General features: G+C 47.6%; 1 protein-coding gene across 3 annotated transcripts in view; it reads left to right on the top strand.

Moving 5' to 3' along the window:
* CSRNP2 (cysteine and serine rich nuclear protein 2) overlaps positions 1-18,879 on the top strand; it is a 32,119-nt gene that overhangs the window by 5,488 nt on the left and 7,752 nt on the right. For 2 of the 3 annotated variants that reach the window (XM_048831947.2, XM_048831946.2), the window contains exons 2-3: positions 15,664-15,918; positions 17,366-17,625. In XM_048831947.2, coding sequence (XP_048687904.1) covers positions 15,768-15,918; positions 17,366-17,625 — 411 coding nt within the window. In that variant the 5' untranslated portion in view covers positions 15,664-15,767. Of the gene's footprint in view, positions 1-997; positions 1,103-15,663; positions 15,919-17,365; positions 17,626-18,879 lie in introns of all 3 variants that reach the window. The other variant, XM_048831948.2, reaches the window with a different exon arrangement.

The following is an 18,879-nucleotide window of genomic DNA, read 5'->3' as shown; positions in this document are numbered from 1 at the left end:
TTGGGGGGTTCTCACATCTCCTGGGGGGGGCTCTTTCCCTCACGTGTCCGGGGGGGGCGAATATGGGGGGGTCTCCTCCCCTCAGTCTCATGGGGGGGTCTCCTCACATCTCCTGGGCGGGATTGGGGCATTTTCCACGTGGGTGGGGAGGCGTATGCGGCTGGAAGGGGTACTGGGGGGGGGGGCAGATAGGGCATCCGCTCCCCCTCGGGTGGGGTGGTCAAATAGTGTTGGAGGATAGATGGGGTAACCCTGCTCCCTTGGGTGTTGGTATGGGGGCTGCATAATGGGGCGTCCCCTCTGCCTGGGATGGGAGGGGGGCAGGTAGACCATCCCCTTCACCGCTGAATGTTCATGGGGGGGCTGTCTTATGGGATTACCATTGGAGGGGAAATGTGGGGCTGTGGGGAATGTATCTGGAGGGGCAGGTGAGGCAGCGCCTCTCCTTGGATGGGGTGTTGTGCTGAGGGTTGCAGTGGGGGGCTTTTGGGGGGGGGAGGACATTTGGGTTATGCTCCTTGAGTTGGGAGCTGGGAGCGATGAGCTGTAGGGGTTATTGTGGAGCATTCCCTGGCCCAGCCTTACTAGAGACATTGTGGGGGGGATATAGGGGGGAGGGGCAGGATGGATGGAAGGTTGTGACTTTCCCCCTTAGGGAAGGAGGTTGGAGGTATTAAAGCATCCTACAACGGGCTCTTGGTGATGTGATGGACCCATTCTCTTGTAGGAGGTGCTGGAAAGCATGTTTCCTCACAGGCATCCAGGCCAAGGGGTCAGTGTGGCATAGCATGCTCCCCTCCCCCACCCCCATTTATAGTAGGAGTTAAGGTCACAGAGGGGATAGAGCTGGCCCTGCTGGAGTCTTGCAGAGCCATGGTAACCTCCATGTGCCCCCTCTTTCCTTCTTACTGACATTATCAGGGGCGAGCTGCCCCCTCAGCTTCACGCTACTCTTTCCACCTCTGTCTGAGTGTGAAATCTTTCCCTTTTAAACCAGGTGAGGAAAACATCAGTAAAGCCCAGCAGAGCTAGCGCAGTTTCTGACTCTGTGACCTTACGCCTGTCCTGTTTGAAGCTTGGCTGGAAAGAAGGTCATGGATGAGTATGGATTTCCCTATCATGTTATCCAGCAGTAACCCTAATATCATCAAAGTCTTTGGAACATGACCTTGATGCCCATCAAGTCACCATTGGTGACTTGGGGCTGATCAAGCCTTAAAGGCCTGATTCTGATATTAAACGGGCCTCTATGAGCATCAGCATGTATTGGGGTTGCACTTTTTGCAGATGAGCTTAGCTGTGCAGAGGAGGTTCGGTAAGAGCTTTAAAAGGTTTGTCTAGCTGTAGCGTTTGTGAAAGATAGTATTTTAGGGTGCATCTACACTAGGAAAATTCAGGCTATGTTTACCTCTGGTGGTAGCAACCATATAAGCTGTAGTGTAGATGTGGGACAGGTATTTCTACCACTGTCATTTTGATACAGTGGTGAATATAAATAAACATGTCTCTTGAGTATGCTATAACTTTCACCATTGCTACCACTGGTGGAGAATGGAGGGTCTGTATCTTCCATGATCTGATGTGAATCTTGTGGCTCACCTGTTGTTTTAATGAACAGACAGACTGAGCCCTGATCTCTGGCATGTCAGCCCTACTAGAGTTAGAGCATTGTGTGTGAAATAAAATAGCCACAAATCTGAATGGCTGACAAAGGATGATAGCTGAACCCAGTGGGAAATCCTTACTGGTTTGTAAACAGCCTGGGCAATAACTGCTGAACTCTTGACATTTACCAGGAAGCTGTCACTTTGTGCATTTTCTTAGGGGTTGTCCCATCACAGTGGCAAGTCTCTAATCTGGTGTGTAATTAACCTATATTCTGTGGCTTGCTGACATGGGTTTTTGATGACACTGCCCTAGTCAGCTATATAGAAGCTATTTGAGGTCTTGACTGGGTTCTCTCTGCTCTCACTACACTTCAGAGGTGAAACTCATGGATATGCATCCAATCAGATGGTGATGGGAACCTTACTGGTTATTCACATTCTTGTTGCCAGCCTCTAGTTTGATACTCTCAACTTCTGGAACCTGCGCAGAGCTTTTCATGCTTTATTCCTCCTCGCCTCCCCCAGTTGAAATGGTTACCAAACACACTGTTCTAGCCCTAGCTAGTGAAATAGAAGTTGATGATTGTACTTCAGAAGCAGTTCCCTCAATCAAACCCAATGCAAATCCCTTTACCATGTGTATATCAAATACATTCCACAGGCTTCTTATTAGGATGCATGCCCTTGTAAAAGGGGTGGGGTGCTTCACTTGCCTTTAGGAGGAATGGTCGACATCGGGTTAGATTCTTTGTGGTTGCTATTTCTTCTCTGGCATTACAATCATTTCATGGTGTTTGTTGTGTTCGGTATTGTGCCTTGGAGTGTTGTATAATCTAGACTCCCTGGTATGCTGGAGATGTGTAGACCACACACACTTGTCTGGCATTCGCCGAAGCAAGCCACTTTACATTTATTCTGAAACAGTTTAGAATATCGACTACTCTGCATGCTGGCACAGGTATAGAATTGTTCGTTTTATATCTAATGCAGCTACTGACACCTGGCCAGTGAGAGCAGCTGTAGTAAGGGCTGCTCTAGTGTATGTGTTGCTTTGTGGCTTTTCCTGGTGTTTGTGGAGGTCTCTAGATGTCGAGTAGTAGGTATTTACGGCTCTTTCCCAGACCCTCAGCATGTTTCACTGTTCTCTCTCTGACATCACCTTACATCAGTGGGGTGTGTTGCTCTGCAGTGATGGTGCCGTGTCATTCTGGGCAATGTTATTCCTGCTGCATAATTGGTAACAAGTGAGATCGTAGTCTGAGATCTTGGGTGAGATTAGCCCACAGCAGAGGGGTGTGAACCCCTTTCTCTGGAGGCTTCAACTTGGAGGAATGTGAGCCTCCCTCACCCATTTGTTTAAAAAAAAAAAAATCCTCCCCCTTAAAATAGCTGCTGGGAGCAGCCTTGCTTCTCTCAAGTAAATGTGAAAGCGCAGGCTAGTTCCTGTTCTTATTGACTATTCCTCATGTCTTAAAGCTGCCTTGACTGAAGAAAATTGGAGTTTAACACTTCACAGCATAAAATGGGGCCTTTCTGAATTTCTGGACTGACCTGATTGAGCATGATCCATTCTTAAAGGTGCCCTGTACCACCCGGTGGGAGGAGGTATTGTTTCATATTCTCTGTGTGTATATAAAGTCTGCTGCAGTTTCCACGGTAAACATCTGATGAAGTGAGCTGTAGCTCAAGAAAGTTCATGCTCAAATAAATTGGTTAGTCTCTAAGGTGCCACAAGTACTCCTTTTCTTTTTGCGAATACAGACTAACACGGCTGTTCCTCTGAAAATTCCATATGGTGATGCTGACATTGATTATCCCAATGTCTGGGGCCTGGTTTGCGGTTATCAATGTGAAAGATGCCTACTTCCATGTTGGCAGTCACCTGACCCACCGGAAATTTCCCTGCTTCTGCGTGGGCCACCACCGTTACCAATTCTGAGTCCTCTTCCTCATCATAGAGACTGCTCCATGAGTCATCACCAAAGTCTTTGCCGTAGTAGCAGCACAAATGCGCTGCCTTGGCTATTCGGTGTATCCCTACCTAAACGACTAGCTCCTTTGTCATGCTGTCCTGACAAGAACTCAACTCTGCCATCCTTGCCCTTTGTGCTCTCCTCACATCTCTGGGTATTTGCATTAACGAGGAGAAGTCAGATCGACTCCGTCGCAGCACGAGTCTTAACTCTGGAGGACCTCTTTGCAACGCGGACAGCTATGATTGCGGGCCTCTGCCACAGCCCGCGCACCATGGTCCACCGTTCTCTCCCTCCTTGGACATGTGGCAGCCTATACCTCCGTGACACCACACACACTTCTACGTATGTGTTGCCTCCAACTGTGGCTCCTCTACAGACCCCAGAAGGACCATTTGGAAGCTGGGGTTGTTGTCCCCCACACGGTTCTGGCCTCCCTTACCTGGTGGGCTTATGGCTCCTCCCTAAGTTCTTCCCAAAGGTGGTGTCAGAATTTCACCTCAGTCAGTGCGTCCACCTCCCTGTCTTCTGTCCTAAACTACACAACTCCCTGCACTCCCACAACGTCCGCTGTGCATTGGCATTCTACCTCCATAGAACCCGTGCCTTTCGTGCATCAATGAATCTGTTTGTAGCCATCGCTGACCGGTCCAAGGGCCAGGCTCTCTCTTCCCAACAAAATCTCCAAATAGGTCTCTAGGTGCATCCGTGAATGCCACATGCTATTCAACATACTGCAACCTGATAGTTACAGCACGCTCTATGCGAGCACAAGCAGACACTTCGCCCTGCTTAGCGGACATCTCGTGGCAAGGCACACTTCGCCCTGCTTAGCGGACATCTCGTGGCAAGGCATCTGTTGTGCAGCAACATGGCACTCCATACACACATTCACATCCCACAATGCCACCGCCCCAGGGGCAGCTGTGGATGCTGCAGTGGGCCACGCCATAGTACAGACTGCACTTCCTCTTGCATCCTCACACCCACCTCCACAATGATCACTGCTCACTACTCACCCACATTTGGAATGCATATAGGGACCCTCGGTCGAAGAAGAGGAGGTTACTTACCTGTAACTGGAGGTTCTGCGAGATGTGTGGTCCTATTTGTATTCCAATACTCGCCCTGCATCCCCTCTACTGCGGACTGGACTACTCAGCAGTAAGAGAGTCACTGGAGAGGCGCCGACCCACAAGGCTAATTCTACTCTCTGCTGCGAGCACGAAGGGATGCACAATGTGTGTGCAGGTCAATGGGCATTGCTAAGAAAACCTTCTGGCACATGGTGTGAATGTGCACCCGCGTTTGGAATACTAGGGACCACACATCTTGAAGAACCTCCACTTACCTGTAAGTAACCTCTCTTTCGGATGCCCGTAGACTCTGAAAGGCAATGCAAGATTTGGGTACACTTGGATCTTGTTTCAAAGGTTTTCTTCTTAGACGTGGGCTAGAAACTGCCTTTTTTTAGTTTTAAAGCTAAAGATCCTGACTACCTCATGCAGCTGACATAAATGCAGCAGGTGGACTGGGTGTTTGACACTCGTGGCCTACAGCAAAGATCTATTCTAGGAGTCATGCGAGAACAGATTTGACTTTTGCCTTTTATCCTTTACAAGCTGCTTATTTAAAGACAAAAAATTAAAAAGACCCAAAGTTGCCATGTTGGTGTGATCAGTGTCTTGTATTCCCACAGGTTTCAGAGTAACAGCCGTGTTAGTCTGTATTCGCAAAAAGTGGTCAGTTTGGATGAGCTATTACCAGCAGGAGAGTGAGTTTGTGTGTGTATGGGGGTGGGGGGGATGTGAGAAAACCTGGATTTGTGCTGGAAATGGCCCACCTTGATTATCATGCACATTGTAGGGAGAATGGTCACTTTGGATGAGCTATTACCAGCAGGATAGTGAGTTTGTGTGTGTGGTTTTTGGGAGGGGGGTGAGGGGGTGAGAGAACCTGGATTTGTGCAGGAAATGGCCCAACTTGATTATCATGCACATTGTGTAAAGAGTTGTCACTTTGGATGGGCTATCACCAGCAGGAGAGTGAATTTGTGTGGGGGGGTGGAGGGTGAGAAAACCTGGATTTGTGCTGGAAATGGCCCAACCTGATGATCACTTTAGATAAGCTATTACCAGCAGGACAGTGGGGTGGGAGGAGGTATTGTTTCATATTCTCTGTGTATATATAAAGTCTGCTGCAGTTTCCACGGTATGCATCCGATGAAGTGAGCTGTAGCTCACGAAAGCTCATGCTCAAATAAATTGGTTAGTCTCTAAGGTGCCACAAGTACTCCTTTTCTTTTTGTATTCCCACAGCTGCTCTATGTGTAAACATGACCAGGCCAGCCACTGCATTCTGCAGGGTGAAAATCTGCCCTAAGCAAAAAGGTTTTCAAAAATTAAGCTGCTGTGTTTTTGGTTTTGTTTTTTTGTTTGTTTGTTTGTTTTTTAAGAAAGAAAGAGATGCAGATACAGTATAAGCTTTCCAGGCAGTTGGGCATGGGGCAACCCCCAGAATCTGAAGCTTAAACAGTCCCTCAGCTGAAACTATGGACTGAGGGAAGGGAAGAAATAGTAAACTTTTTTTCTGAATTAGGAAGTGGCACTATAGTGAGTAGCCAGATACCAATGAGTAGCAGACTTGAGGGATCTGGCTAAGGCTATTCCTACAGCCAGTGTGTGGGGGAGAGGACCAAATAAAAGATTGGAAATCTATCTGATGAGGAAATAGCGAGCAGAGGTACCCAAAAGGCTTGGGGTTGTAAAGAGTTTCCCTTGAGTCACCCCAGGGGCTTGAAGGTTTGGAGCCTTCATTTCCACTACATGTGGTATGAATGAGATTACTCCGTGGAAGTCTTGGCTCAGGCAAAACGAGGTTCAGTGTCTGCCTTATAATGAAGGTTTAGAGAGTCTTACAGCTTGCCTACATAGGGAAATTCACCAGAATAGCTATTGCAGAATAAGCTATTGCTCCCCATGTGGACACACGTTTTTATTCCAGAACAGAAAACTTTATTCTGAAGTAATCACTGTGCTTCCAAAGATGAAGCATTGTCCTGAAATAGTCATTTTTATTCTGGTATATTGTTCCCACAAGGGGCACTATTCCAGAGTAGCTTCTTCTGCAGGAGCTATTTTGGTCAATTTCCCCATGGAGACAGACCCTTAAGCAAGTAGGAAACCAGTCTGTAATTGTATCTCAAGTAGATTAGAAGCTCTCAACCCTTTGTTATGGATGTGCCTTTGTTATGGTCCTGGGTGTCAGCTATACCCAGGTCCCTACAGAACTACTCCATTTTGGTTACAGGAAGAATAGTTTCTCATGTGAACATGGGAGATGAAGGAAGCAGGGAGGACTATGGACATGAAGCTGCTTTTCCTCATTAAAGGAGAAAGCGCTCCCAAGTTCATTCTGGTATCTGGTATTCATTCTGGTATTTGGTCCCAGCCAATGGCCTTAAGGAACAATAGTGATGCCTTTTTATGTGGCTAGTGTTGCATCTAAAAGAATTCACTCACCCGCTTTCCTGGGGATTTTTCTGGCATGTGGACCTGAGATCAGTGAGAATGGATGGATTGGGACTTGCTGTCATATATTCCTCCTCAGGCATTGCTTGGTGGGAGTGCGTTCGGTATTTTCTGTACTGCTTTTGCCCACAGGAAGTCCTTGTGAATGATCTAAGCATTCTTTGACAGCTTTCTGCCTCCAATGGTGATCCGTTGACGGAAGGATTTCTAATTGTGACTGAAAGCTGGAGTCTGGTAATGGGTGCTAAATTTATAATGGATTATGAACAAGTAACTAGGGTCTCCAGCTACAATGTGTTACTGATAGGGCCTCATGGATCTTCTGCTTATTAATCAGCCCAGTACTAACTAGCTTTGAACTGGTAGCCATTAGCTTTCTTGAAGACCTGGGACAAAAGAGATGCCATGAGAAGTTGTGTGCAGCCTTTGGGCATGTTAGCCTCAAACTTCTTCCTGGTATGGACCACATGTTAATGCAGAGGCTACCTTGGAGGCATCCCTGTCCTTGCATTCCTTATCACGCGGACCTCCATCTCCCCTTCTGTTCATGCTAACTACCCTGAGGCAACCACAGCAATTGCTGACATCGAAGACTTAATGTTTTCGGCTTCTTTGTATGCCATTTATTAAATGGAAACAAGAAGAGTTGATATGGTGTGACCAGCCATGGAACACAGTATGGAAACGTTTGTCCTTGGCTGGCTTTTCGTAGTGGAGTTCCCTTGCCAGTTGCCACCTTCAGTGATAGAATTCTTCTCTCATGTTGAATTCACCACCCAAAGAGCAGGCCATGCTCAAAAATCTTGGTGTGCTGGCACTAAGCTTTCCTTCTCCTATCTCTCTGCGCATACCTCCTATCCTCCCCTCCACCCCAAAGTTTATGGACCCCATTCCTTTTAATCTATCTATCTGTGCTCACCATCTTGTCCTGAGTGTCAACCTTTAACTACATCAAGGGCATTGTCTTTGGTCCCCCAAAGTCCCTGCTCTGCAGCATTCTGCATCTACCTTCTCTCCAGTGCGAAACGGGACCATTCTCACCCCCGCCTCCGATCTTGCCTTCCACTGGCACTCTTTATTTTCTCCCTCTGAAAACTCTGCATGGATTTGCTCCAGCTGACTTTGTAGGCCTTGGTCTTCCTGTGCTTTCCCGACTGCTCTGCGCTTTCACGCAAGCTCACCACTCTTGGCATAAGGGCCTTCACCATTGCAGCTTTAACTGTATCCAACTCTTAAAGCCGTTTGTCTTGAAAGTTGTTACCTGAGATGACATTTTATATTTTAAAAGCAGTCACTTTTGGGGTATGAATTGTCCCTTCTTGCTTCTGCTGGAAGTAGCACTTGTCCTGCTCTGATAACATACCAAAATCCTAATCCCACTGAATAGCCCTAGTGAATGTGGAACTAGAGTGTCTCCTAATAGAAAGATGCTATGGGAAAGTTTCTTAAATGTTTCCCTGGTGCCAGGTTTTGGCATACGGTACCTGCCAGCCCTGCCTGTGTGCCCATTCCCTGTAGAGAGATTAGCAGGTGCGTGTCTCTTGGGCTCAAAGGCTCCAGAGGTCTCTGTGCGACCTGCCGCGGTGTGTCTCAAATGTTTTTTACAAGTGCATTTTCTGTAAATTCACGTAGTTTGATACAGTGAATGAATGAAACTGGCTTTTTCCTCTGTCCTGCAGAAAGGATGTGCATGCTGGGCAGGGACAGCTGCCCTCCCCTGCGTACCGGGGAAAGGAATTGAGCTGATGAAGAACAAGCTTATCTGGGTAGGATGATTGGCTAGTGTTCCAGGATTAGCTGGAATTCTCTCACTGCTCTCTCATCCTCCCTGGCACCCTCCTCAAATTCATCTTTGCTCCCCCTCCAAAGACATTTACCACCCCCCCCCCCCCCCCCACACACACACACACAAAGAATCTACTTTGGTTCTGCTGGCCCCTTTGTAAGGAGTCTTTCACTGTTCAGCGCCTGCTGCTCTCTTCTGCCTTTCCCATCAACACTTTGTTCCCAGCACCACGGGGCTATTCAGAAAATACTTGAAATTCCTTCCTGTAATGAGAAGCAGGTGATCTAACCCACCATTGAACCGTGGGTCTCCCTTTTAGGGGACAGCCTTAGAGCCCCCTTCTGTTTCTGCCAGGGTCTGGTGCTGCAGAAGGGTCCAGAGCATATCACATGTGGTTTGCTGTATTATTCCTTTTTTTTATTATTATTATTATTATTTTTTAAAGGCCCTGTAAGGCGAGTCTTGGAGAATGAGTTGTAGGTTAATCCTCTCCACTGTGCATGGGCTTCTGAGTAAACCAGCAGGACTGCAAACAATGGCGTACCAGGGAGTAGCAGACAGGATGCTGCTGTTGACCTCTTAACCCCTCAGTGGAGAAACTCATTAGGATGAGAACCCAAGTGACTGACTTCTGTCAGGCTGTATGCCGGAGAAGGCAAGCTCCACCTACACTAATGTGTTGCTGAGGGAGGCTAATTCAGAGGTGCACTGGAATCCGGAGATTCAGTGGAGTTTATTGTTAGTTAAATTCTTGGCCGTTTGCTTTCCTTTCTCCCCTAAGGAGAAATCAGGTCACTTAATACTCAGCCGAGGTAACATGCTAGCGCCAGACGTGAACAGGGCCATGTGCTGCAAAAAAAAGACTCTGTCTCTTTTAGCACTTGTTACCAGAAGCTTCTTTTCTTTCTTTTGCTCCCTGCCACCCATGAAATATTTTTCAGTGTCTCTCGCCTTCTGTGGGTGATGAGTCAAAGCCAGAGTGGAAAAGGGGGAGAGATGCCATTGGGCCCTGAGTACAGTTTCTGCTAGTTGATGGCGAGGAAGGGAGCTTGATCTGCTTCCGCTGTTGTCTTGTCTTGTCCCATGATGATGATATCGGGGCACGAAGTTTGAGAATGAAGTTGGCAGTTCTTACGGCCCCTTTGTAAGATCTCGATCCAAGGTGTCAAATCTGAAGAGCTTCAACTTCCCCAGTATGGTTCTGGATGCCCATTACATACACATGCATGATGTCCTAGGGGGCAGATGCCTATCTGTTGACAGCTCTGCTAGAAACTGTAAAAGGGGATGGGTCAGTTTCCCTGTATGCAGTAGCATCGTGTTTCTGAACCCTCTTCTGCAACTTCGGGTGGGAATATGATTGCCAGAGCCCCATTAGCCAGAGATTTCTTCTGGAAACACCTCAGTATCGCAATGAGGTTGGTGATGGATTTTACTGTTGAAGGGAGCTTGTTTCTTGGGGGTGGTGGTGACCCCCTTCTTCAAACTCCACCTTATGGTTTTGACTTGACTTCCTCTGCCCTTTGCCAATGTGTCTCTTTGCTCCAGCTGTCTTTGTCCTCCACGCATCAGTGTCATTGCCTCTTACTATCTTCTCCTTGCCCTGTTCCTCTCATTTCCCTTCCTTTCAATGTCCCTTCTTCATTCACTTTCCTTTCCATTTACCCCCCCCCCCCCCAAAAAAAAAAAACTGTGGCACTAACATGCTGTTTGGTGCCATCCCATTGTTCAGTCTGCTGTGTTGTTCTACCCCTTCCCCCACCTCATTTCTGTCTTGTCTATTTAGACTGTGAGATCCTTGGCAGGGACTGTCTACTACTCTGTGCAGTGCCTAGCACGGTGGGGCCCCTGTTCTTAGTTGCTTCTTAAGCACTACTGTAATAAAGAAGACGAAAAATAATTTACCAAATTTGATCACACCCAAGGTCCATCTAGCTTGGTGTTCTGTCTGCCAGCAGTGGCCAGTGCCGTAATTTTCAGAGGCAGGCATAAATACCGCCAGATGTGGGATAATTTGCTCCCCCTCACACACTCCACATGACCTCTAATAGAGATTGGCTCAAGCCCTGAAGCATGATACTTAATATCCCTTCCAACATTTTTGTTGTCATTAAGTAAGATAACACTGGACATTCTCGTAATCCATATAAATTGTATCTCAATAGGCAATATGGCAGGAGTAAGATTTTTGGGAGGGACCTGACTGAGATGGAGGTGGCTTGAAGGGGATGGAAGAAATTTCCTGTGTTGGTGAGAAGATGACGAGGGGGGGTACTGAGGCAGGCGTCGTTAGCATTGCAAAGGGAGGTGGGAATGTGAAAGAAGATCAGGTCAGATGTAGGCAGGAGCTTTGAGATGCAGAGCTTTGGAGGCAAAGGCTGACCATGTGAAGGGGATGCGCAGTGCAAAGGGGAGTGGGTGGAGCATCTCCAAGGGGAGAGGTGATATTCTGGTCAAACAGGTGAGCAGGATGCCTTTGGCAGCAGCAGCAATTTGGAGGGGTTCAGTAGTCCCTTGGAAGCATCTGGACCTCAGTCCAGTTAAATCAGTGCAAACCCTTGTGTAGACACTGAGTTTTGGTTGAAGAAGGGCTTATTTCAGTTTAGCTTAAACCAGTTCCTAATCAGTTTCAGCTAAAATGAAATAAGCTGGCTTAAATCAAATAAGAGCATCCCAGCAGCCTTCGGCACAGGGTTAACTAAATCAGTTTAACATCCCACCTCTTCAACTGGTGTAACTCTGCTTATAGGCAAACCTGAGGATGCTACTGCTCAGCCTCCTGGGAGTAATTTGATATTTGCAAAGTGCTCATTGACTTCATAGCTTCTCCTTTTCTGCTGTGTCAGCTGTATGAGAATCGCAGGTTTTTACTCCGCTTGTTTTTGGGGCGGGGGAGCAGTCTCATTTCCTCTTGATTTTTGAAGAGGTTGGAGGCCCCCAGAACCCTGGAGCAAATCCATGCACTTTTAACTGTTCAGTGCAGGGAAGAGTCCAAAGCTGGAGGCTAAGGGGTGGGGCTGCTCCCCATTTTGTTTGAAGGAATTGAGCGTGGACTCGTTTGATTCCCCCAGGAAGCTCCATCCTGCAGTCAGAAGCCTCTTGCCTCTCCTGCAGTCGGCTGACATGTTTTTCAAACCCATTTGTTCGACTTGTTGTCATGGGAACAGTTGCTAGCTTGTTGAAGGGAATAGACAAGTGCAGAGAAGACTGAGGGGAGGGGAAGGCTGGGTGGGTGGGTGTTGGGCTCAGGATCCCAACCCTGATCTCGGAGAAATTAGTTTAAAAACTATCCTGAACATGTGCAATGGTCTGGGCAAGGTATAAAGGGTAAGATCACTCTCCTTGGCTTGTTCTGATACAGTTGTGTTATGGTTTGAATGGCACTTCCTATAAACTCCAACCTGACTCTCTGAGGAGGAGATCTCAGCATTTGGCTGGCCTTATCACATTCTCCTGCCCGTCAGACCACTTCCCCATCAGACCGCACCTCTGAAGACAAAGGTCTGTATGTCTGGGTCTCTCTCTCTTGGCCCTGGCAAAGATGCCTTATTAAAAAGCATAAAGACTGTCTCTCCTATCTAGCTCTGAGGAGACTGTCAGCTGCCCCAGGTTTCCCCGGGGTATTCTGTATTCATCTGCCTCTGAAGAAGGGCACAGATCAAAGTCATTTTGGTCCAAATCATCTGTATCTTGGTGACCCATGCCTCTAAACATCAGGCACAAGAGAAAGGATGCCTGTTTCACACTGCTCTGCTGTTTCTTGACTTGGCAAGTGAGCACTGCTTTATAATGAATGTCTCTCTGCTTGAAGTGGGGATGAGGAGAGAACTACCCACTTTGAGTCAGTCTCTTCTCCCCACTGAGTTTCTGAAGTGCCCGGTTTGTTAACGAGGCTGGGTGTGTGGCCTTTCCAGGCTTCGCATAGCCTGGGTCCTGTGCCCTCCTGTTAGGGCATGCTGATGGGAAGATGAGGGGGGAAACATGCATGAACCTTTTTTTGGAGCAGAAGAAATACAGCCTCCTGTAGGCTCAACATCTTTCAACTTCTAGGATTTGGACAGAGCAGCTGATCTGACTGGAATTAGTTTAGGCCGCACTCTATTATAGGCAGGGCTAGTTAGTGATTTGTTCCTAGAACAGTCCCCAGCTCTGCTTTTAGTGTGGAAATCAGCTAGGAAGACCGCGCTGAAGCTGAGAACAATGCTGCTGATAGCAGCTGGTTCTAATTTTTTCTGTGTTCAACTCTAGTCCTAGTGTTAATAGCAAATACAGTATAAACCTGTGACCTGTTACACTGGTCTTCTCATGAGAGCACTGGATCCTAAAACGAGAACTTGATATAATCATGGCTGCTTTTGTGTATAGGAGCCCCCGGCGTCCTGTGATGCACTTCTAAACTAAGGCCTTGTCTACATGAGAGAATTGAATGTGTTTTACCTTAAAGGGGGTGATTTTAAACCAGTGTAGTTAAACTGGCACAAATGGCTGTGTGGACTCTTGTATTTTGATTTCAGCCAGGCTTATTTTCATTAGGTTATGTCAATTAGGAATTGGCTTAAACTAAACCAATATAAGTCACTCACTCTTAAACTGAAATAAGAGGGTCTATGCAGGGATTTGTACCAGTTTAAATAGGTTTGACAACTGATCTAAACTTATATATAGGTGTGACTTTCTTACATGTACATCATGAGAAGAGTCACTCAAATTGCAGTAAGTTATTACATAGCTCATGATGTGTGCTGGGAATTGTGTTCTTGGGTATAGTAGAATCACGGTTTATCTATTTTTTTTTTTTTTTTTTGAACACCAATCTTATATACAACCAGTTATATGAACCATTTTTCCCAATGGGGGGAAAAATCACATAATGAAAGGGATGTCAGTGAAGAACAAGTTGACATCCCTTCACATCCCAGTGCCTTCAATGCATTGGAAATTGCTGTGCAGTGGTTTGAAGGACAAGAAGAAAACAATGCAGTGCACCAGATGGCAACTTATGCACTAAACCTATTGTAATTTTGAGATGTCCAATTCCATGAACTCCTCAATCCCCAATTATTTAGTAAAATAGGGGCTCTGTTGTATTTGTGGAGGCTACGGGCTCTTATCTATGGGCTTGATATTCAGCTAAACATGTGCCATATGAACATAAGAACTGCCATACTGGGTCAGACCAAAGGTCCATCTAGCCCAGTATCCTGTTTTTCGACAGTGACCAATGCCAAGTGCCCCAGAGGGAATGAACAGAACAGATAATCATCAAGTGATCCATCCCCGGTTGCCCATTCCCAATTTCTGGCAAACAGAGGCTAAGGACACCATTCCTATTCATCCTAGCTAATGGCCATTGATGAACCTATCCTCCGTGAACTTATCTAGTTCTAAGCCTTTGCCATATGTCTTTCTTTCTACTGTGGGACTCATGTAACGCTCCATTTTTGTGTTAGCTTCATGCTTACAGTCTTCCCCTAGGCCTTGTTTTAAGAGTGAGATTCTCCCATAGTTACAGAGCAGAATAGACAGAGATGGTTAGATAAGAATAGGAAGAATACCTGGGCAGGGTTTGTTGATCCTGTTACCTCTTTTGTGGAATACTTTGAAGTCTTTATAGCTTGTATTCCTCCATATGTGGTAAACATTGTTCACAGTCTAACATATTAGTCACTATTATGTAAAAGCTAGGTGACAGGTCCCTTCTCTCTGTGACAGTCAATGCAGAAACTGAGTAGTCCTAAAGTTAAGAACATAAGAATGGCCATATTGGATCGGACCAATGGTCCATCTAGCTCAGTATCCTGTCTTCCGACAGTGGCCAATGCCAGGTGCTTCAGAGGGAATGAACAGAACTGGTAATCATCAAGTGATCCAGTGATGGGTGGGTTAGTGCTACAATATGTCGAAGTCTCTTCTGAACCCTTCTTGATATGGTTCCTCTGTGCTAATTTGGCCACCAGTTACATTCCATCACCCCAGTGGCTTAGGTCCAGCTGATTCTAAGTATGGAACCTGTTTGATTTAGGCTTCCGGTCCAGCTTCCTTTGGTGGTTTGTGGGCATGCGTTTTTCCTCATCATATCTTCATATGCTACACATAAAGCAGGAACAGACTTTTTTCCCACTCAGCTGAGTGTATGGGACCACGTGTCTGACATGTAACATGTTGAGGAATAGAAAACCCAGCTGGCATCTAAAAGTGTAAATAACTTAAACTCCATGCAGGACTTCTGTCTTGGCAAGTCTGTAGCAAAGGAGGCATTCAACCCTCCCACGGTTCTGTTATGACAACTCTGTATGAGCTTTAGTGTAGTCCTCCCTCTCAGGCCAAGAACAAGTGGTGTGTCGATGGTCCAAATGGTCCCTGTGGGCAGCAGAGTTTGCTGGAGTCCTGGCACAGAGAGTTCTCTTAAGCCAACACCCAAGGCAATAGAAAAGGCTAATAATTTAATGCATAAACATCACTGTAGCACTAAGGGTTTGCCACTGCTGCTTCTCAAACAGTGTGCTGTTACTGGGGCTTGTAACAGCAAGTTTTTGGGGTCTCGATGCCCCAACTTGGAAGAGCAACTGCTAGGAACTCAGCCCAGTACCCCCTTTCCAAGAAGGCGTTTGGCAGCCGTGCATGCTGTGGAGATATGGGGCCTGCTGTACAACAGCCTGTAGATGCATCAGTGTAAGCTCAGGGCTGTAGTAATGCAGACAGAAGCTTGGCTTGGGTGCTGGTGGATTGCTGACTTTCTCTCCCCTATGCTCCCTGTTTATCCCCAGGTACCCGCTGAGCCTCTGCGATAGCCCTGGGGCTGGTGTTGGAGTTCTTGCAGCTGACCTCTCCTTTTTTATGCTCTTTGGCTCTCCATGCGAGCCAGAGACAAATGGATGCAATCGCCAGCGGCAGCCTCAAGAGGAAGTTCGAAGATGTGGATGTGGGCTCGCCCATCTCCAACTCGGACGATGAGATCTCCAACAGCGACAGCGCCGACAGCTGCGATAGCCTCAACCCGCCAAGCACCATGGGCTTCATACGTGAGTGGCTGAGCTGGTAGACTGGGGGGTGTTTCTGCAGAGCCGCTCTGTGGCGTTTTGTTTGTCTGACCTCACGGGTGGACCCAGCATATGGCTCGTTTCACGTCACACAGTTTGGTCTCACCAGCGTGAGACAAGTGCAAATCACACCTAGGGGAATGCTGGTGTCCATGCTTTGTGGGCTGAAAACATAGTCAAATGGGTTCTGTCTGGACAGATCTGGTCTCTGCCCTTTCATCTTCTCACACTTGGCTCAGATAGATGACCTTGCCTGAAATTGGACTGCATGGATGCTAACAAATGGTGTGGGGGGAAGCATGGATTGCGTGACCAACTGTCTCCAACAAAGAGCACAGTTGAGATGCTTTTTTAAATTTCCTTGTGCAGCTAACTCTCTTCCCTGAGACTCTCTAGGGATGCTTTAACATTCAGCATGGAAGCTGAGAAAGCTTACCAACCTGACCCTAAAAGATGATCCCTGCTTAGTGCTCCAGAGGAAAGTGATAATGCTAGGAGTATTGTCAATTACCCACTGGTGGTCGGGAAGGATCGGAGGAAGTAGACATTCATAATTCCCCATTAACCCCAAATTTACCATCCCTTTAAAGAAATCACTATCAATTTAGCTTATTTTAACACTAACTTTAAAAAAAAAATAGTTTGGATTAGAAATTCGCATGCCCCGAATTATTATTAAAAAAAATTGATTTTTAAAGAAATTTGGAAGGGATTTTTCTGTTTCCCCCCATTTGGAAAGATCTCCTGGAGGGGCCCAAAAGCCAAGCCATCAAGCCTGTTTGGCCTTGGCTCTCCCCTCTCTTCAGTTTCAGCCTCGCTGTTCCCAGTGGTAAACCCCTTGCAGTGTCAGAGAAGAGGGGCGTGCTGTCAAAAAAAAAGCCTGGTGGTTCTGACTATGGATGAAGTAAATAAACTGATAAATATGAGCAAGAGTGAATGAGTGTTTCCAGTAAAAGGAATTTTAGGGCTTACTTGCCAGAAATCTTCAAATGGAAATGTGATTTTTTCCCCTTGACACGCTCCCTCTAACCCTATCAGACATTTACAGCCAGAGAGAGGGTCAGTATCCCTGGGACTGGCCTCCCTTCCCCCACTCCCCAAATAGGGTCCTCTTGCAAAGCCCTAGGGGAGGGTAAGGCATTTCCACGCATGAATTCCTCCTCCGTGAGGTCCAGGGTATGGCCTGCTCTGGAAGTTGGCAGCCAGTCCTGATGGACGCAGACATCCCACTTATCCCTCTCCTTCCCGTCCTTGTACCTCTAATCAGCCTTTTCAGGGGCCTGTGCATCAGCAACTCAGAGCAAACCCGCAAGGGTTCGTGCGTCTGCTGTGTCATGGAAGAGCTGGGGGTGGTCGTGGCATGAGTAGGGTCCATCCAGAATCCCATGCGCTCGCCCTGTGTCTGACGCTTCCTTCTCTCTGCTCTCAGCCACATCCATCTTGAAGAGGCAGAAGCAGCTGCGCAGGAAGAATGTGCGTTTCGACCAGGTGACCGTGTACTATTTCGCCAGGCGCCAGGGCTTCACCAGTGTGCCCAGCCAAGGGGGCAGCTCCCTGGGCATGGCCCAGCGCCACAACTCCGTCCGCAGGTACACGCTGTGCGAGTTCGCCCAGGAGCAGGAGGTGAATCATCGGGAGATCCTCCGGGAGCACCTCAAGGAGGAGAAACTCCATGCCAAGAAAATGAAGGTATCACTGACAAAGAGGGGGGAGTGGGAGGGGTAAAGGCGCCTAAGAACTCAGTGACTGCTGTGAGAATCCTCAGTCCAGGATCCTCTGTCTGGCCAATAGCAGCTGCTTTGACGGATGGTGCCTGAAACCCAGCAGCTGGGCAGGCATGTGATAAGTAGCCCCCAGAGGAAGTGTCTTCCTAACCCGCCCCCCACCCCGGTAGCATGAGGGCTTGACTTAAATCCTGAAGTAGGAGGGCTTAGATTCCTGCCAGAGATCTTTTAGTACTTACTCTTATAACTCCGGATATTCCTGTCACTGTAAATGTGCGCTCCTTTTTTAATCCAGTTTGAGCTCTTGGTGTCAATGGCATCTGATTGGAAGGGAGTTCCAGCAGCTGCGTGTGGTGTGAACAGGATTTATTTCGACCTCATTTTAAAGTATGCTGTCTTCCGCCCTCACTTGTCTCTTGTCCTCACGTTCTGAGAGCGGGCGGATAGAGGCGCCTGGTTGCCCTTCTCCAGACCATGCTTGATCCTGCGTTGTTCCGTTGCTATTGGCATAGAGAAGGCAGATCGGACGTTGCTATTCACCCCTTCTTGGAATGCAACTGCCCGGTGGGGGGTGGATCTGTGACAGCCAGTTCTGGAGGGATTGGGACCCAAGTTGGGAAGAGCGAGATGCGGGGACGGGGATGATGACTGAGCTGCTTAAGGAGCAGCCAGAGGTAATTTTTTGTCTCAAGTCATCTACTTTTCTCTGTTGTGGGTATTGACCAGAGTGAACAAATCTGTGATGGGGCATGGCCTGCGGCCTGGCAGAGTTCTACCAGTGGTGTGGCTGCAGCCTGGCATGCTAAGAGACAAGATCCTGGCTGGAGCTAAACGTCCTCACTCAGCCTGGCACTAGGTTTTCTGAAAATTTGCCCAATTTCCATCCAGCTTCTAGAGATGAGGCACAAAGGAGACTTGATCAGTGGGGCATGCTATCCCCAATGGATGGGTACCTGGCCTGTGCCCTGGGGGAAGGAGGATTTGCCTACAGACTGGACTTCCCTTACTGAATGGACGTGTCTGTCTGCAAAGCTAGCCTTTCAAATCAGCCTCTTGCTGCCATGGCAACCTGCTTGGCAAACGGTCACATATCCATCCAGCCTTTAAAGTGCACGCCTCAAACTAGGGCTTTCCCTTACTGGGGCATGTGGCTGCAGGGTGGCTTATGTGGGGCAGATAAACAGGTGCAGAGAGACAGGGCAAATGGTGAGTTGGGGTC

The sequence above is a fragment of the Caretta caretta genome, chromosome 20 (assembly GCF_965140235.1).
Source record: "Caretta caretta isolate rCarCar2 chromosome 20, rCarCar1.hap1, whole genome shotgun sequence".
NCBI classification, from domain to species: domain Eukaryota; kingdom Metazoa; phylum Chordata; order Testudines; family Cheloniidae; genus Caretta; species Caretta caretta.
This window is presented reverse-complemented; position numbering and strand designations above follow the sequence as displayed.